The sequence below is a fragment of the Muscardinus avellanarius genome (genome assembly GCF_963383645.1).
Source record: "Muscardinus avellanarius genome assembly, chromosome: 1".
In the NCBI taxonomy this organism is placed as follows: domain Eukaryota; kingdom Metazoa; phylum Chordata; class Mammalia; order Rodentia; family Gliridae; genus Muscardinus; species Muscardinus avellanarius.
This window is the reverse complement of record NC_137786.1, coordinates 147,724,860-147,746,396: the sequence shown is the minus strand read 5'-3', so window position 1 is coordinate 147,746,396 and position 21,537 is coordinate 147,724,860. Positions and strand designations below refer to the sequence as shown.

At 34.3% G+C, this 21,537-nt stretch overlaps 1 protein-coding gene across 2 annotated transcripts in view; it reads left to right on the top strand.

Moving 5' to 3' along the window:
* Positions 1–21,537, top strand: part of GRIA4 (glutamate ionotropic receptor AMPA type subunit 4) — a gene marked incomplete at both ends in the record, with an annotated part of 386,389 nt that overhangs the window by 360,184 nt on the left and 4,668 nt on the right. The window contains 2 exons of one of the 2 annotated variants that reach the window (XM_080715475.1): positions 18,341–18,455; positions 20,711–20,845. In XM_080715475.1, coding sequence (XP_080571601.1) covers positions 18,341–18,455; positions 20,711–20,845 — 250 coding nt within the window. Of the gene's footprint in view, positions 1–10,716; positions 10,832–18,340; positions 18,456–20,710; positions 20,846–21,537 lie in introns of both variants that reach the window. The other variant, XM_080715476.1, reaches the window with a different exon arrangement.

The following is a 21,537-nucleotide window of genomic DNA, read 5'->3' as shown; positions in this document are numbered from 1 at the left end:
GCTAATAGATTAGACCTCTGTGTTGGACAAACCCAAGTTCTAATTTCACCTTTTTCCATTTACTTACTCTCTAGGAATTTTAGGCCTTGCTTTTCTCGGTTGAAAAATGAAAGCATAATTCTATTATATGCCATCATTGCAAGGATTCAGTGAGAGTGTTAAGAAATTGATGCAGTGCCTGGCTTGTAAAATATAGCACACTTATATGTTGAAAGTATATGTGAGTAAATTGTTCAGAAGCCTTGAATGTCAGAAAAATGAGAATGCTATCTTGGAGGTAATCATGTGTCACTGAAGGCTTTTGACAAAGCACAGTAAGTAAGCAGAGAAGTGGGCTGATTCAGAGAAGTAGCAGAAAGTGGACTGAAAGGGCCAGAAGAACTGATCTTGAGTGAGTAGGCTTCAAATGAATGATGTCATTCTAGGAGAAATGAGAATATGATTTGGAAGGCATTGTTTAGAAAAACAGTTCTTAATGGATAATTGGGTCTAGGAAAAGATGAGAAATGAAAATTCAAGTATTAGACTCAATTTTTTGTGGCTAGACCTTGTTATTGTTTGTTTGTAAAGTTCTATTCTTTCTGGATAAAATCTTCTACTCCATCATACTAGATTAGAAAATTTTCTTATGATATTCTTCTTCAAGATCCAAAATCAGCTGTCCCAACCTAATAATCTAAGTTTTAACTTAGATTATTAAGAATTTTGTATGTATTCAAAGAAACATTAAACCCTTGGAGAAAATGAACATTATCATCTAATTAAATCAAATCATCATATAGGCTATTGGAATTGCTTTTTAAAGAAAATTATCTACTGTTCCTCCTTAAAAATTTAGGAAGTATCAGTTCAGTTGACAAAAGCATCTGCCTTTTAGATTTTATCTCAAGGGATATTTAGCCAGAGAGGTCAAGAATCGCAAATTTACTAGTACAGAGAATATATAAGTAGCTTCTAAAGTTTAATCAGGGAAAACTCCTCCTAGGTCCCAAAAGCTTTTCAGGAAAAGAAACTTTTCTCTATTGAAGAGACATAGATGAGATGAATAAAGAGTTTAACTCCACAGGAAAGGACACCGAGTGAAAGCAAAGAGTATCATAGGACTTAGAAGAGAGCACTGGACCAGAAGGCAGAAGACCTTTGTCCAGCTGGGCTTTGATGGACAAGTCACCTAACTTCTTTAGGCCCCACCTGCCCACATTTTGACCCCAAATTCTAGGATTCTGTCATTAAAGCAATTGACAGAAATCTTTAGAAATCAGCAAAGAGTAGAAAAAATTAAAAATATGACCCATGATTCTTGGAATGGTTTAGAATTCTGGAAGTCTTTTAAGGGAATGAGGGAGCATGGCCTAGAAGATGAAGGAATCCAAAGTCAGGCACAGGGACAGAGTCTGCACAGCACATCGTGGTCCAAGCAAGACAACTGTATGAAAGGCATAGACCTACTGAACCACTCACATGCTGAGAATACAACAGTGATCAGTTCTTACACATTTAAAGTAGTACTTTAGAAAAATAACATGACTTGAAAAGTGAATGATACTCAGAGAAAATGTGAGGCACTTCACAATCTAAGTAGCTTTGGTTTCATCTTGAAGCAAAGCTCCCTTTTTTAATTAAAATTTATTTTATTTTTAATATACTTTCATTGGTGTATTGTACCCTCACATCATAATGTTGTTCAAAGTGATAGGGACCTATATGCACATAACACTTGGTGAACAAAGCTTCCTTTTGAATGACTTGAGAACAAATAATAACAAAGATGTGGTTTGGAGGAGAGACTTTACCCCCAAATAATCTTATATAGCCCGAACAGTAGTGCATTCCTCTACTCTCAGTAATTGGGAGGCTGAGCCAGAAGGATCAAATCCAGCATGCAATAACAAAATGAAACCATTTCAAAGTTAAAAATAAAATAGGGCTACAAGCTTAGTCCAGAAGTAGAATGTCCCTGGGTTCAATTACCAGTACAAAAAAAATTATCCAGTACCACAACCAAAATAAATTTACATTATTTAATATGAATAATTGATATCCTCTCAATAAATTTAAGTATAACTAAAACTATCTTTAATAATTAATAATGTTATAAATTTAGCATAAAACCTTTTATAAAAGTCTCATACATACTGAGTCTGCAAAATGATCACAGATTGAGTCTATTACCTGGAAGTACCTTAAGTACCCTCCTGAAAAATGACAGTCCCCAAACTCATCTATTAATAATCTTCAGCCAGAGCCGGGCGCACACTTGTAATCCCAGTGCTTGGCAGGCTGAGACAGGAGGATCGCACAGGTTCAAAGTCAGCCTCAGTTACTTAGTGAGGCTCTCTGCAACTTAGTGAGACCCTGTTTTCAAATAAAATATGATATGTTTTCAAAAAATATGTTTTCAAATAAAATATGGGAGTATAGCCTGGAGGTAGAAAAAAAGCCCTGGGTTCCACTCCCAGTACCACAATATATATATATATATATATATATATATATATATATATATATATATATATGATTATATATATACATATACATATACATATACATATACATATACATATACATATACATATACATATACATATACATATACATATATACACATACATAGTCTTCAGCCATTCAGCCAGCCAGTCGTGGTGGCACAAGCTTGTAATCCCAGTACTTGGGAGACTGAGACAGGAGGAGCGCAGGTTCACTGCCAGCCTCAGCTACTGTGAGGCCCTCTACAACTTAGTGAGACCCTGTTTCAAATAAAGGAATAAAAAATGAAGCTGGGAGGGTGTAAACTCGGAGGTAGAATGCCCCTGATTCAATCCTCAGTACCACACACACACACAAAAATCTGCAGTCAGCATTGCAAAAAATATGCTTTTAAAGTCTTACTTTTACTATACATACCTAAAAATAATCACTATTTAATTTTAAAGTACATGCTATTATAATCTAGAACATATATTCTTTTTTGTATCTTTTTGGTTCGTGTGTGTGTGTGTGTGTGTGTGTGTGTGTGTGTGTGTGTGTGTTTTACTGGGGAAAGAACCCAGGGGTATTATACCTCTGAGCTACACCTCCAACCAAGTTTATTATTTTGTTTTGAAACAGAGTCTCCCTGAGTGTAAGAGGGCCTCACTATGTTGCTGAGGCTGGCTTCAAACCTGTGATACCCCTGCTTTAGCCTGCCAAGTACTAGGATTACAGGCATGGGCCACCATACCCAGCTAACAGATATAATTTGAATCCATATTCATGATTTCCTTTACAAGGTTTGTAAACCTCCTGATATTATATGCCAGTCAATTTTCATACATTTGTACACTGCCCCTGATAATGTGTCCAGTTTCTATTAAATTCCATTTTGTTTTTGTTTTTTGTTTTTGTTTTTGTGTGTGCGTGGTACTGAACCCAGGGTCATTTTACCTTGGAGTTATACCCCAGACCTATCTTATTTTTATTTTGAAATGGGGTCTTGCTAGATTTATGAGAGCCTTACTACTTGGCTGAGGCTGTGCTCGAACCTGTGATCATCTTCTCTCAGCCTCCCAAATACTAGGATTACAGGCCTGTGCCACCATGCCTGGCTCAGTTTTCATTCAATTCTAAGAGTTTCAGGATCCAAAATATGTTACAGAATTTTACTATGATGTAAAATAGATCAAATCAGAAAATTAAACTAACTGCATCAAATATTTGCAAGAATTGCCTTTAAAAGCACTGAACATTAGAAATATAATTAAAATTTTATTAATCCCAACTCCTAGCTCATGCTCTGACCAAATTATTGTCAATCTTACAAAAATGACAGTACTCCTTCAAAGAAATCACATTCTTTAGAGCCAATTCTCAAATAGAAGTTAGTAATGCAAATTTCAAAGGATACGCAAGTTAGGGACAATTTTTGAAAGCTAGTCCAGTATCTTTTTCATTTGTTCAGTTCTTCTTGACTCACTTGGAGTATAACATACAAAGGACTGTGTACTAACATCATTACCTACAGTAAACATCAATAAACCTAATCTTTCCTTGTCAGAGTGGTTTTCAAACACTCATTATAAACTATGCTGAATCTGAATTGTTTTTCTACGTACAACAATATTGCAAATTTTTACTTGTCATTTCCTAAGCAAAATGGGGTAAAAACTTACTGTTGTTTCTAAACATTTTCATATATATATATATATATATGTAGAACAAGTTAGCCCAAATTCTGCTTTTGGAAATGAGTGTACAAATCCAGTGAAGCAAAAAGTGCTTTGTGCTTGTCTTACTGAAAGTAATAATTTGGGGGGGAAAGTAATAGCACAGCTACAAGTTAAATTGAAAACTTAGTGGAGCATTGATAATGCTCAGAACCGGTGGCTCTTCCAGCCTAACTAGCTAATGCAGGTTAGAACTGTGAATGCACCTGCCTTTTCTTAAGATCAGACAGGCTTGGCTCTTGAGTCTTTATCATTTGACAGCCTTCTGATTGTTCTTTATTTTGTATATTTCCCTGATTGATAAAATCATTCTTTTATCAGTTGTTTATGAATTGACTTGATATAAGTTTCTGTGGCTTGCTGTAAACTCTCAGCTTGTCTCCTAATTTGTCTCATTCACCTTCATTTGGGACGACATCATTAGTGCCATTACAGAAGTGAAGCCCATTCTACACGTTCTCCTCTTGTACCTACCTCATCTTGTTATATGGAGTAGGCTCTCATGCATGGAACTCTTGCAATGACATTTACAATTCAGCCACCACATAATATTAAAATAATCAATACATAGCTCATTTGTATGTATCTTACATAAAATTATTATTTTTATTAGAGAGGTTCAAAAGTTTTTAGCGCGTGCACACACACACACACACACACACACACACACACACACAAGCTTAAATAAAGTTTTCTAATTTGGAATGTCAATTTCATGTCAAGAACAGGATGTAGCCAATATGTAATATGATAAAAAGTAAAAGCAAATTTCATTTTTAAAAATTCTGCAAAAAAAAGAGATTTTTTTTCTTAAGGTGTCTAATACTTAGACACAAAAATGTTAGCCATAAAATCTCTTTCTTTTTTCTAAAAACAGAGCTATAAACATATTTTTTAATGGCCCACTTAACAGGACTCAAATCTGTTCAGAGTTATTTTCATTTAATCCAGCCTGAGGGGAAAGACTCACCTTGTCTATGTAAATATGTGTAAAAGAACAAAGCTGCTCTCTGGGGCACTGAGAGTCCTATTAACCTCCTGCAGATCTGTGTTGATGGGGTAGGCCTGCTAACTCATGCAGTACTAATAATTCTCTGCCTGACCTGTTCCCCTCAAGTTACTTAGGACTTAAGTAGAAGACAAGTACAGCACACACCTCCTGTGTCTAGACTCACAAAATCAACTGTACAAAAGCAAACTACATAATCAGAAAGAATGAATGCTTTACTGAGATCTATTTCTTCCTCAAATTGTATTTGATACAAAATAGAATAAATTTTGGCTTGAAGAGAGTAATTCTGTAAGGTATTATATTGTAAAATAATTGAGAGGGACTTCTTTAGTTTTTTTAAATTAATTACTACACTGTAGTAATTAATTACTGCCCATTGTAGAAAATTTTGAGTAAATGAGGAAGCATAAAGCATAAACTATAATCCAAGTCAGTCACAATTCTTCCATCAGAGATAGTCTTTTTTATATTTTCATCCAGTATTTTTAACATTAAACCCATGTATAGTTTATTATCAGATTAAGATCACAAAGAATATACAAATTTCTTTTTCACTTAACATTATACCATAAGCATTTTCCCTTGCCATTAAATTTCTTTTATGGTTATAAACATTAACATATGGATTCATGGTGCCTGTCATGATTAATACCTCAGGAACTTGGTAAAAATGTAGATAATTACATCTAATTCAGGAAAATCTGATGGAGAAGGGTTAGGCCGAAGCATCTTTATTTATAATAAGTGGTTCTAATACTTGAATCAAGCTTCTCTCCAGTATGGACAGAAACTTACTTAATTCTCCCCCTTTTTAACATTTATATTTTTTAAGTTTTGATATTTAAATATACTAAGAGATTTATCATAAATTACTTTGCCAACATCTTCAACTAGTTTCTTAGGATTGGATTCTTCAAAGGGGAATTATTGGGTCAAGGATAAGCATTGTTTTAAAGTTTTTGTTGTATAAAGGCAAATTATTTTCTTTCCAATTTTTAATTTTTATTATCAGTATATGAGAATACTCAACTTATTAAATATTTGACTACATTGAGCACCATCTTTATTTTTATAATTTTAATATGAATGAAGAAAATAAATTTTCATAGCTTGAATTACTAATTTAGTTCCAAATAAGTTTGAATTGTTTTATGTAATTTGTCATTTTTACAACATAAATTATTTATTAATACCCTTTGCTGATTAAAAGCAACTTTCTTATTTCTTTACACAATTTCTTGTTGTATCACACAATTTTTAAAGTTATTTTGAACTATATCAGGACTAGAGACTATCAGAAAAATTCTTAGCCTCATTCAAGTAAATATTCTAGGCATTTTAATATCTGATATTCAAATTTTATAAATAATATAATATGAAGAAATCACTCCAGGGAAGAAAGCACAGGCTTAAAACTGAGGATATTTTTTTCATGTGAACATACCTAAAGGATCCTTTCTTATCAAGATAATAAAGCACTAATACCACTACACAGTAGTTAAGAGAATAAATTTCATAGGGTCTATAAACTCTTAGCATCATAGTCAACAATATTTGTCTTACTAAATGAAAACAAATTGGATTTGTTTCATCCAGACTAAACATATAGTGCAAATTATTTATTTTATTAACTATATGTGCTCTGAATATCCTATGCTTTGACATTAAACAAATCTAAGGATTTATGTCATTTGTCCTTTCCAATAACATTCACAAATACAGAAAATCTTAACATTTTACCAAGCTCAAGCTTTATATATTTTCCCCATTTATTTTAGTAGATACACACCTTAATACCTCAAGAGGAAAAGTATAACATATCATTTAGAAGTAAATATAACATATAAGGCATAAAGTAATCACAAGAGCATATTTATATTCTATAAAATGTAAGGGCTAATTGAGTGTGTATGCATGCATGCCTCTACCATCTTGTACTCCATTAAGATGTATGACTACAATGCACCAATAAAAAAAATGTGATGATAAGACATTTATGAAAGTGTAGAGGGAAAGGCAAATTTCTTATCCTGAGTTAAGCATACTATTCACAAGAAAAATCTTACTTTGTACCAGTTTAATTTACCTAAAATTAATAGATGGGAAAAGTTTATATCTGTTAGTTTCTGTTCTAAGGCTTTTATTTTATGTGACATTTCAACTACATTTTTAACAAAAATGGATTGTAAGTCAGACAATGAGGTGAATTTTTATAATCTCAAGTTCAACTGAAGAAAATTCCAGGAATAAAAACCTTTGGAAGATTTCCACAGGTCCTAGGATTTAACGAGATGAGCATTTTGATTCCTTCCAAAAGTCCAGTTCCCTGTCATTCACCATTAGGGAAAGAAAGACTATGTAGAGAAAAGTTTTTCTTACCTAGACTTCCCATGAGGCATAAAAGGTAAGAAACAAGTAAATTACCTGGATCTTCTTCCAATTTGTAAAAGACCATTGGTAACACACCTGGGTTCTCCAGTGTAGTTTATATATCCAGAAATAATTTAGTTGCCTATTGTTTCTTTCTCCTCTTTCATTTTTAATGGAAAATAATCCACTTCAATTTACTTTATTTTGTAAAAGCTGCACTTAATAAAAGGAATAATTAATGTTAAAAGGGGTCAACAATATTTTCTTCTCTCTTTTCTGCTTGGCAGATCACTATTAAACTTTCCTTGATGCTTAAGGCAGGAGTATCTATTATTATCAATATGAATTTCTGATATTGAGTTCGAAGTCAATGTCTGAAATGCATAAAGAGTCCAAAGTAATAACAAAACATGCTGCAGCAGTATCTGCTTTCTATGTTACCTGACTTCTTGTTTTTTTGGTTTTTTTTTTTTTTTTTTTTTTTTTTTTTGGTGGTACTGGGGTTCCTGGAAGCCCTTCTACCTCCGGGCTACACTCCCAGACCTATTTTTACATTTTTATTTGGAAACAGGGTCTCCTAAGCCAGCGCGTGTGGCTGGCTTTGAACCTGCACAATCCTCCTGTCTCTGCCTCCCAAGCGCGGGGATTACAAGAGTGCGCCACCACGCCTGGCTACCTGACTTCTTATATCGGTAGTTTTACTAGTTATTAGTATTCTTTCCGGATTCCTTTTTCACTTTAGCTGAATAAGAAGCATTTTCTTACCTATTAAAATAAAATGAGTGAATGAATTATCTTTACATATTTTTAGTCATTTGATGATATATTATTGACAACATGTAAATGTAATTCATTCTATAAAAGAGATGTCCAAATGATCCTTTATATATGTGGTTTATGATATAGATAAGTAATCCAAGGAGGGTTTTAGACTTAAATTTATTTTGAAGAAAATGGCATTCTTAGCCAGATGACTATAGCAAATAAGAGGTACTTTTAACATGCAAAAAAAAAATCTTAAAATATTGAAGACTGCATCCAAATATTAGTTACAAATGCCTTTTACTATGAATCATTAAAGAGAGGTAAATTTTGTAGATGATGGTACTGAGTGGACTGTATTGGATGACCACATATTCCTGAAAGGAAAACATGTGGCTTAATTATAAACTGAGCAATGACTTATTTATTGATCAAATGTGTGATCAAATATAGCTATGTACACAGATGCGTGGATAGCAGTGTGAAACTAAACTGTTTTTACATGGCCTACTAGATGGTATTAGAAAGACAATGTCTTAGAATAATTTTGTAGGTAGCTTAATTCCAAACAATTTTATCAACATAAAGCTTTCTTTCTTTATCCATTCCTTTATTTTGCTTTTCTTTTTGTTTTCTATTGTGCTGTGAAACTGTCTTCGGATATGGCTAATAACCCTGTTAAATAACCCTCTCATGAAATGGTTTTAATTTTATCAAAAGAATGGTCTAAACCAACATATAAAATAATTGGGATGCCACTTCCCTTAAAAATCTAATATGAATGTTTATAGCTAAAATAAAGTGAAATATAAAAATAATTTTCTCCCAAACAGAAAAAAGTTTAGTAGTTTTAATTCATTGAAATACAAACACACATATTTTCTTATAAATGCAAAATAAATTAAAACAATTTATTTTCCCAACATATTTTTAAAAATAGATGTCTCTAGCTTCACTGAATATTTAATAATTTCTACTTTTGGTGACTAAACTGACCACCTGGTATTATTCACTTTAAGAAGAATATAAATTATTTTGCACCACTACTGTGGTAATTGCATGGGAATATGGGAACAGTAATTATTTACTTATCACTTATGTCCATCTAACTCTTGAGTTGATCACAAAATGTGAGGTTGCTCTTGGAAAGTGTTTATTCTTCAAGTAGATCTCAGCCCATCACAACAGTGAAAAATACATTATTCATTCGAAATACTATGAAAACATTCTAGAATAAACACTTTAACAGTCTATTTACTGGTAAATTTCTAACACTTTCTTAGCTTAATGATATTTGACTTGAAAATCATGCTATTAATTAATATGGTATTTCTTTTGCTTTGTCTTGTCTAAAAATCACCAAAGTCAGTGATTCTCAAATAGCATAGTACAAAGTTTCCTTAGTATATACGCCACTCCTTAGAACGTAAGAGAAAAGAGTTAATGGATTATTAAAAACTATAGCTTAAAAACAGAAAATAAATCCAATGCACGGTAAACAAAAGTTCATGACATTTTTTAAATCCTCTTAGAAAATAATTAGAATATGCTGCCCCCTATTCCCTAATGAAGATAAACATGGAGAAAATCTAATCTAGAGTACTTGTTTGTAAAGTCTTATTACAGCAAGCACTGAATAGATTTCAGTTCCTTAATTTAAGCAGTCAAATTGGATATGTGATCCTAATTCCTAAATAGCATCTAATGCCTTTAAGAATCCACACAAAATTTAGATATAGGAACTTTCCCTAAGAGCTGCTCCTGAGTCTAGACTAGCCTATCATTTCCAGCTTGTAAAACTCAACCAACCTGTATATCCTACATTCTAAGACCAACAAAATCAAACAAACACACACACTAAACCCACATAAATAATAAAAGGGGTAGAAATTAAGCCATAATCTTTGCTGTCAAAAAATCAGTACACAAAATTAATGGCTGCTTTGTTGGTTTGTTTATGCCATTTTGTTTTTCTTTCTGAGAATGATTTTTTTTTCCAGTCTCTTTGGGGTCATTGACAGTCTTAGAGGTAAATAAACTCAAGACACATTTCTTTCTCAGTCACTAGCACATTCAAGCTTATTACTGTTTTTCAAAAAAAATTATCATGTAATTGGTTAATGATGAGATCAGTTATTTGATAGTAAATGAACTATGAAAATGAACAGCACCAAATACTGCATGTTTAATACATTTGAAATTAGTTATGATTGCCTTTGGTTTGGACTCTGGTGAAAGGGGCTGCAGGATGGCAAAATGAGAGGTTTATTTAGCGTCTGGGAGAAGCTTATAAAAGAGCTTAAGTCCTCATTCCTTCTAACATCTTAACAGCTGTGCAGTTTCTTACAAAATATGTTTTATCGTTTCAAGAAATGCTGTTAACCTCGCAGTTTTAAAACTGAATGAACAAGGCCTCTTGGACAAATTGAAAAACAAATGGTGGTACGACAAAGGAGAATGTGGCAGCGGGGGCGGTGACTCCAAGGTTAGCCTCAATGTCACCAAAAGCGGGTAAACAGTATGTAAAGTAATAGGTGCATCTGCTGGGAGACTTATGATCTGGACCTACTAATGTCAGCTGAATTACTAGTCACGTACCTTTACAGACTAAAGTATGCAATTACTGTCAAAGCAAAAATATTTGCACATGTAACCAATTTGGGGGCACACTAACTAACCCAATAGAAAAGCTCGCTGAAAAGCCCTGGTTTGAAGAGGCTGAGGATCAGACATTACAGGCCTTTGAATTTTGGTTTTGGAAAGCAGAAACGGATGCAAGTTTCTTAAAGAGCAACTCAGGGAAGAGAGGAAAGAAAACAGAGAGGGTACATCTGTCTTGTTTTCTTCACTATTACTAGGCTGGAAATTCTATCAAATATTTCTAAGGGCCAGCCATCATCTGACTCTATCTAGATATATCTAGAGATCCCACCAGAAAGTTTTCTTCATTTCAGAGCTCACGGGCTCCTGTTAAATAATGGCTTGAAGATAGTTATGCGTACTACCCCTTCATTGTCTCCCATTAATGGATGAACTGCGAGTTGATCAGACTGCAAAATCAAGACCACGTCATCTTTGTCTTCATTTCATCCATGCCATGTTTTCACCGTCATTGAACAATGCTTTTTTCCTCACTTCTTAGCAATGTCTAATGGGGGAAAAGGTATACAATTAGAAGAATACAGGAATTAGTATTCCAGAATCCTTCTTCATGAATCAATGCTTACTTGGTTAAAGAAAACAATTCATAAAGGGAAAAATTCTGAAAACCTTAAATTGATAAGTAAAAGTAATAAAGACTTTAAAGTATATAATTGACATATATAGAAGCATGTCTCCCCCCAAAAATTCTGCTTATCTTCAGTTTCTTGATCAGGCTATAAACTCTCTCACTTGCCCTCTCTAATCCATGAAATGATACTGTTTTCAGGAAGTACCCGTTGGGATGGTTCCTATTAACTACTCCCAACTCCATTCTAAAAAGCCCATTAAAAGCCGGGCATGGTGGCACATGCTTGTAATCCCAGCATTTGGGAGACTGAGACAGGAGGATCGTAGTTTGCGGATAGTCTCAGCTACTTAGTGAGGACCTTTGCAACTCAATGAGACCCTGCTTCAAAATAAAGAATAAAAAGTAGGTCTGGGTGTATAACTTGGAGGTGGAATTCCCCTGGGTTCCTATCCCTAATACCACACACACACAAAAAAAAAAAAGTCCATTGAGTTTACTCATTTATTCCCATCTAATAACCAGCCCCACTTCAGAAAGAGGACATAAAAACTTTGTCTCTATTCTAGGCACCATCTTAATCCATTTTGTATTGCTTTAACAAAATACCTGATGCTGAGCAGTGTATAAAGAAAAGACATTTATTAGTGATGGCTCTCCGGATGCATCATAACATGGCAAAGGAGGGGAAAAGACTGTGAAAGAGAGATAGGGAGAGAGCGTTGACACAGTGAGAGAGGAAGCAAGAGACCAAAGAGAGGCCAGGTTTGTTCTTTTATAACAAATTTTTCTCCTGATCCAATTTATCAAGACCTAATCTAGTCTTGAGAAAATGAACTAACCCCATCTCTCCAAAAAAAAAAAAAAAAATGTTAAAGGTCTCTTAAATGCCTCATCACCAAAATACTGTTACTTTGGGGGATCAAACCTCAAAATGCGTTTTGGTAGAGACAAAGCACATTTGAACCATAGTACTGTCTTAAGGAATATGAAAGTAATTTATGTATTTTAGCTCCAACTTGCCTAGAAGTTTTCTGATCATTTCCATAAATATATAAATAAATACATGTTCATGTACAGACAAAATCACTCAAGTTTGCACTAGTTATCTAGTATTACTCTATGTAAATTAAAAAGATCAGAAATTGTTCTATAGTAGCACCAGAAAAAAAATAAAAATGATATTCTATTCTATTAGAAATTGTGTGTGTGTGTGCGTGTGTGTGTGTGTGTGTGTGTGTGTGTGTGTGTGTGTGTGTGTTTTCCTGGGGATAGAATCAAGCACTCTACCACTGAGCTACATCCTCTTCTCCTTTTATTATTTCTTATTTTGAGACAGGGTTTCAGGATTTCACTATGTTGCAGAAGCTAGTCTCAAACTTGCTCTCCTCCTGTCTCAGCCTTCCAAATACTGGTATTACAGCTGTGTACCACCATAACTGGCCCATTCAAAAAATTTTGTTTACAAACTTTTATTTTTATCACAAATATATGAGAAATAGCTCCAGATAAAATATTCTACAAATATAAATAATGAAGCTCCATTTTAGTGTACACAAATTTTTTTCTTCCCAGAAAAAAAAATTGATAACAGAAATGTGCATCCATTGGAAAAACCTATGTATCAAAATCATTGTAATTTACCTAAATGAAGGACCAGATAACTTAGTTTAATAAGCTTGTATTCAATATATGGTTTGGCATATAATAGATGCCCAGTAAATATTTGTTGTCTAAGTGAATAAATGCAAAAATAACCTTTCCATTTTCAAAACAAACTGCTTATTCTTTCTGGTATGTCATATATTACTTTCACAGACATGAACTAGAAATTATATTTAAAAAGTTATTTCAAATCATAACAAGTAGCCTTCTAAAATGTCATACAATTTACATAAAATGTTCAACTAAAGTGAAATTACAGTATGTTCTACTTTCCCTCAGCAATTTTGTTTCCATACTTAAAAAAAAAAAAGCTAGTAGGTCATATACTGATGTAAGGTTTATCAGCAAGAGAATAGGTCATTGTAATCTAAATGGTAATAATGCCCTATTCTGAGCTTGTATTAAAAGGTGATGCTTTTAAATGGCCTGATTTAACTTAAATCAAAGTATATTACCAGCAGGCAGTTGTCACTTTTTCATTTTTGTGCTTTCGTCTGGTGACCAATTTCCTTTTTAACTTAACTCTTCTCTCCCATTTGTCCTGGTCTTCCTCCAAAGAGATAAAATAAGGGGGGAAGGTGTGAAACTGGGGACTGGAGCTGGCCGTGAAGCCTTTGCTGAGTGGAAAGCCAATGCAAAGAGGCATAGGCCGCCAACTCAGCGTAGGAGAAATCCACAGAGGGCTCAGCACGAAGCTGCACAGACCTGGCTGCTCCGTGAAATACCAAAAGCTGGTAGGAAAACACTGACTTTCCAAACAGTGTTTCATCTAATGAGGAGGAGAAGCTGTGTCACACATGGAAAGGTTCCTATGGGGAGAAAATTGACCCACCCATCTGTCACAGGAGTGAAACACAGGGTCGGAGAGAGGAGGTGACACATATATCCAGCCTTCCATTCAGAGGCAAATTATTGAACGTCTGCTTTAACTGGGCAGTGTGCCAGTATCTGTGGAGAGAAAGAGAATTGCCCACTGTCTTTTCCTTCAAGAACTTTAGGATTTTACATAAGCAAGAAGCGAACTATTCAGAGCCCCTGGGGCAGCTTCCCCGGCACACTCAGTGGCTACACATCAAGTAGCAGCCTCGTTCACCTGAGGGCCACTCTCAGTACTATAAAGTTCTGACCACAACATTCTTCAGCCACAGAAATTTAACAAAAGATAAGAGGAAAAGTGTCCTACATCTTCCTCAGAGAGAGAAAAAGTGAAACGTCATAAATTCAGAAATAGGAATTTATTTGCTTGAAAATTCACTCCTTTTACAGAATTAGTATTATGATGATGATTAAGGAAAAGCATGCTTATTAGTAAAGTAGCCAGAAATTTATAAATTAACAATGAGCCAATTTAAAAACATAGATTGCAAGCTGGGCGTGGTGACACATGTTTGTAATCCCAGTACTTGGGAGGCTGAGACAGGAAGATCACAGGTTCTCAGATAGCCTCGGCTACTTAGTGAGACCCTCTGCAACTTTGTGAGATCCTGTTTCAAAATAGAGAATAAAAAAATATGAGAGGGTGTGTAGCTCAGAGGTAGAATACCCCTGGGTTCAATCTCCCATTCAAACACACACAAAATATATGAATTGCAAATTCTATAACATATTTCCTCTTTGATTAATCTGCTATGTTTTAGTCTATGTACAAACCATACACAGAACTTTATGTTAATTTGTATGAGTTGATTGATCTTGATTCTAGTTAGAAATCTGAGCAATAACTATAACTAGCAGTCATCATAGTACTAATAACAGCTATGAAATTATCAATATTTTAAATTTTATTTTATACTTCATTCCCTTGCTATGTATTTATATCCATGGGTATGGATATTCATAAAATTATTTTGTAAGTATAATTACCAAATGTATTATCTAGGAATTATATTTTATCACATAATTATTGGTATTTGATTTGGTGCTTTGAGGAACAGAGCCCATTTCTGACTTTAGTCTGTCTTATACTTACAAATGACTTATTTCCCTTTGCCACAGCTATGAAAACAAATTTAAAAATAAGGTGTTAAGCCAGGCATGGTGGCAAATACCTGTAATCCCAGTACTTGGGAAGCTGAGACATGAAGATTATAAATTTGAGGCCAGTCTCAGCAAATTAGTGAGACCTTGTTTCAAAATAAAAATACAAAAGGCTGGGGTATAGTTTAGAGGTAGAATGCCCCTGTATTCAATCCCCAGTGCAAAAAAGTTAATAAGGGCTTAGTAGAGAAAATATGCATTTATAAGCAGGGAAAATAGAAAAGGAAAAAAACATTGTGATAAAAACTACAAAGGAAAAATCCATACCATGGAGAGAATTTTCCCAGTATTGAATTTATTTTTCAGTGCCTGCCATTCTACCAGCTGAACATTAAATATGGTTAGTAATAAATATCATATGTTAAAGATTCCAGAATAGTCTTACTCCCTAAAAGCAAGCCACTGGGGCAAATAGCAAAAAGTACAAAGAGAATAGAGAGAGGAAAAGCAGAGAAAAGAATACCTTAAATAGGAAACAAAGGCAGTCCTTGCCAAATCCACAACTTTGTCTTTGTTTTTCCCTAGGAAAAATAAAAAAGAAAAGAAACTCTCTTAAAGTTTCTAGAAGAAACTCTGTTTTCATTTTTCTCCTTTTCAGCACAGAGTCCTTCCTCTCTTAGCCTACTCTATTTCAAAAATGCACTATGTGATAATATAACTTACTGAAGCATGTATTAAAAAGGCTTTGGCCAGCAGCCTAGGCACCTGAAAACCCTTATAGTCCTAGCTACTCAGGAGGCCGAGGTTGGAGGATCATTTCAGCCTATGATCAGAGGCTAGCCTGAGCTACACAGTGACACCCCTGTTCTGTAGCAAACAGACAAACAAAACTATTGCAGCGCCAGATATTCAAAGAAAAAGCTTTTTCTGAATGCAAAGTAATTGAACTGAGACAACTTTATAGATAACCTACTTGGAGTCAAGTAGTATATCCTGTTCTACAAAGATGAATGAGAGGCGAATTTTCTCTCAAGAAGTTCACAGTTACCTAGCCAACTCACAGGTGTGATTTTGCAACAATATTTTACAAATAAAGGTGGAATCTGAATGGTATATTCAGCATAACCTAGATGAACTAGATTAATTTTAGCACCTCAATTAACTACCCCATCCCCAAACTCAGCTTTTAATAAAGTAGTAAGTCATATTTATGACAGATTTTAATCCACAAAAGCAATATAATACTCTAGAATTATGACAAATGCCCATTATTTGGTAAGTGGAATGATGAGCCTAAACCATAGTAAGATTTAATTAAATTAGTGCAAAATTTAAATTGTACTTGAAAACAATAGTAACAAAATAAAAACCTTTGATTTTCAGAAACACTTTTCAAAACTAACATAGAAAAAAAATGGATTCCAGTTTAACTTTTAACCAGAAAACTCAATTAAACAGAAATCCCACTTTCTGAGTCTTCTGTTAGATTCCCCCCCCCCTCTCCCTTGGTGGTACTGGGGTTCCTGGAAACCTTTCTACCTCCAGGTTACACTCTGAGATCTATTTTTTTTTTTATATTTTTTTATTTGGAAATAGGGTCTCTTAAGCCAGGAGGCTGGCTTCAAACCAGCATGATCCTCCTGTCTCCGCCTCCCAAGCGTGGGGATTACAAGCCTGTGCCACCACGCCCAACTTTCTGTTAGATTTTTAATTGCATATGCTGTGAAGTCAGACCAACACAAATCCTGATTCATCTAATGATGATCCATGTAAATAATTAATGATCCATGTCTCAGTTTCCCAATTTGTAAAGTGTGAGTGATTGTAAGAAAGATGTAAAATGTTGTTTCAAGAGCCTGGTGCATAGTAAGTGTTCAGCAAACGTTAGCTGTCATTATCACCACCACTGTTAACACACCTCCCGGCTGGCGGCTGGGTTTATGGAGTTAACCTCCTGGTAACCATATAAATACATGCTGTGTTTCATCAAATGCGCTCAAACATTTCCTAAAAGCGAGGCACTGGACAACATACCTAGACAGAATGACAAGCCATAAAAATGATCAGAGGAAGGTAGCCAACTTCTAGCAAAAGAAACAAGTCAACCAACCACTGTCGCAGTCACAACAAATAGTCCTAGGAGTGAGCACTTCATACCCAACTTCTCAGTGCTCATTTACTTGTGTGGGAATGAAAGCTGGAGCAATTATTTCATTACTCAGAATATCTATGCTAGGCGATAGTTAACATCTCCTCTTTGAGACTCCTTATGCAATATTTAGTATTGAATAAATCAAAGATGACAGAAAAGGACTTTATATTAGGGCAAGAAGTCTATTCAGGAAAGTCCTCACTGCCATAAGATTGTCATTTATTTGTTGGTAATAACTTTTGGAATAATTATAGCCATCACCTTGTACATTGAGTAAATTAATATGGTAGACTGAAGACAGATGAAAGTTACCTAGGGGGATATTATTTAGGTTAAATACTGTGTTTCTGAGGGAAAATATCAACATGGGCTTATACTTTAAAATAACAATTTCCATAGTTGTTTCATGAGGACCTTCTTCTTTATGAAGTTGCTCTTGGTCAGTGACAAAAAGGTCTTGGATAAAATTGGCTAGGAGTCAATCTATCAATGGATGATATGGACATACTTTTATAGAATAAAGTAAAATCCTACTAGCTGAGCTGTCATGTTTGCGAGGAGTAACATCAGTCCTATCTAGCTTCTCTTTAAGTCTGTCTGTCAGCCTGCAGCCACTTCTATTAATTTTGTAAGGGAAAAATAAGGAAGCTTTTAGATTTTTGAATGACCGCCATACATACATGGGAAAATGTATAAGTGCTCAAGAAACCCAACCCAGGCCAATAGTTTTGGATTCACAGTAATTGCATACATTTTATTTAAAGAACCTCCCTAGCAGTATGTGCCTGTTACCTAAAGCGATGGAGCAGGCCCCAGTTTTATGTCTGATCCTAAACCTGGGCCTACAGTACAAGACATAGCACCTGCTGTGGCCTCTGCTCTGTCACTTTGCCATGCGATTCTAATGTAGTTTTACTTGAATAACATAAAATAACATATATAATGTTATTTATGTTATTTTCCACGTGAAGAACTCCTGTAAACCTTGCCGTTTTGAAACTCAGTGAGGCAGGCGTCTTAGACAAGCTGAAAAACAAATGGTGGTACGATAAAGGTGAATGTGGACCCAAGGACTCGGGAAGCAAGGTCAGTCGCTGCAGTTCGGGCCTCCTCTTGTGTTCACAAAACAGTCAAACGGGAGCAATTGTTAACATATTTGGAAACCTTAAAACCTGAGCATTTCTCTAGACACTCAGCCATGGCCTAAATTAGAATCAAATACCCTCAATTTTAACCACAAGGACTGCCTCTTTAGGAAATTGCAGCCTGCTCCCCAATATTAAAGCTTTAAAATAAAATTAGATCAATGCAAAAGTAATATAAAATAACAAAATTCCTCATATTATCCTTAAGCTTACGTACCACACATAAAAGTAGTGGCTTTCTTAGGTTTCAATGTTGTTGTTTTCAAAGATGATGAACCCTATCATTTGAATGACAAGATATGTTCAGAACAAGAAGTGGGGAATGGACCAGGAGTCATCCAGAGGGGAAAAAAAAAAAGATGCTAAATATTAAATAAATGCTTATTCAGAAGTTCAGTCTTTTAGTTCAAAGAGGCCCCTATTTAATTCAGTGCTGACAAATAAGCAGGGTGAACTTTCCAATTACATTCTCCCAATCAAAACTGTTTAATAAATCAGTGTTTACAAATATTCTCCTGAAGTTCTGAAATCTTTTATTTATGAATTCTTTTTCATAAATAAAACATAAATAGAACAGTGTAGAAACCTGTAGGCCTAATTTTAAGTAGATACAGTTTTATCTAGAGGGGGAAAAATGAAAGGAATTATCAGTGAATCGAAATAACTATATGCACAAATAGAAAATATCTAAGAGTGTCTGAAGGCCATAATGGAAGATTCTTAGAATTCCCTTTTATTTTTCTCTGCATCCACTTCTAGAAAGAAACAAGTTATTTGTCATATTAAGACATTAAACAAGTGACTGGCTTAAAGTGGAGAGCCTGAGTTAGTTTAAGAAGGAGACAAAGTCAGGTTAACTGATTCTTTTAGAGGCCTTAGCCTTATATTTTAATCACTTCCACCTGACAAGCTTGGCCATCTATTACACGAGCTACCTCAAATCCTGACGTAAAGTGAGAGAAGTATAAATAACTGATGAGTGTTATTTTTAAAAATGAAGGTACCCTAAAACTTCTGGCCCAGTCACTTGATACCATGACCAACCAAGTCATTACATATATATATATATATATATATATATATATATATATATATATATATATATATATATATTGCATCTTTTGAATTAAAAACTCTCCTAATAAAACTATTTAAGTATCTGAATCATTTTACATAAAGCATATTGTTGAGAAAATGATGGCCACAGACCATCTTTCGTATTATCTACCAAAATATTTTTGAGTAGTGTTATATAATAGACATATTGGTAGTCTGTGCAAAAATATATGAACTCTTATTATAATTTTAGTATCTTCCAATAATATACTTGACTAGTTCTATATTTACTATGAGATAATATGTGTAGTAAAGCTCTGAAGAACAATATGTCTTAAATATTAAGCATTTTAAGTGAGAATGAAATTATATTGTTAAATCAATAATAATGGTTATAAATTTGTTCATACATAAATAACTCATTTCTCAGTTGGTCATGATAATCTGTGTATATATAAAAGTTAACTTTAAAAAGTTACCTAAGTGTTATGCATGTATAATTATCCCTAAATAGTATCTACAGCAAGCAAAAGTGAACTTTTTCATAAGATTTCCCATATATACATAATGGAAAGAACAAAAGATGCATACTTGAGTACATCATTCACATATATTTTACAAAGTAATGATGAATAAAATATAAAATTTACCAGCTTTAAAGACCCTTCATTCCTTAAGTGGAGGATATGGAGTTATATTTATTCAAATGATATTTCAAACACTAAAATTATACTTTAAAGAAAACAAACCCAATAAAGGTCCCCTTCCCCATATAATTGGATTTTTAACATGCCATTTTCAAACTCTATAATAAGCCCATTTTTTGCCACCCCATGTAAATATATGATTGTATATAGCTACCTATAGTGTTATTCATTGCATACTTACAAATGATAAAATGTTAAAGATTTTATTGAATGTAATTATGTACAATTTATTGGTAATCAACATAATTTTATTTCCCCTGAGAGCTATAGGCTTTGTGCTTAAATCCATAAGCCTACATCAGTGACTTATATGTGTAAATAATTTCAGGTTAAATTAAGCATTGACTTTAATTGGCTATTTGGGTTTCATGTGCTCTTTTGCCTTTGGGTGTATCATTTCCACCGCTAACTGAAGTGTCTTTATCCCCTCCAGGACAAGACGAGTGCCTTGAGCCTGAGCAACGTAGCAGGCGTCTTCTACATTCTGGTTGGCGGCCTGGGCTTGGCAATGCTGGTGGCTTTGATAGAGTTCTGTTACAAGTCCAGGGCAGAAGCGAAGAGAATGAAGGTGGCAAAGAGTGCACAGACTTTTAACCCAACTTCCTCGCAGAATACCCAGAATTTAGCAACCTATAGAGAAGGTTACAACGTATATGGAACCGAAAGTATTAAGATTTAGGGGTAGGACTTAGGGCCTACAACAGCGAGTGGGTGATGCATCCTGTGAGCGCGGTGTCGTGACCTGTCTGTCCAGTGGTGGTATTGCTTGCTTTGAATTAGAGCTTTCTCTTTTGAAAACTTCAGTGCAAAGTGGTTCGGTTTTCTTTGGCTGCAGATGTACTGTTTGAAACTTTATGTTGCCAATAGATATCTGCATTGCAAGGGTCAGAAAGACAAAAACACACCAGAACTGCTCTGAGAAGTAATTTAAACAGTATTATTTTCCTGAAAATTGGAGAAAAAAAAATCGGAAATTAGATCTGGGCTTCCTTGCATATAAACCAGGCAAATCTCTGCAATAACCCATATTTAGGATGAATATTAACAGAATAAGAATTAAATCTGTTTCAAACAATCAAAACCTAGTCAGTTGCCCATTTTTTTTATAAGGTCCTACTGTTAGCTGAAAGATAATACATGTAAATGTGCCAAGGCACATAGTATGTACCCAGCGAATTTTAGCTCTTATTCTAATTTGCTTAACATTAACCATCTTTCTATATGTTTAAAACATGAATCCTTGCTGTCTGTTCACATAAC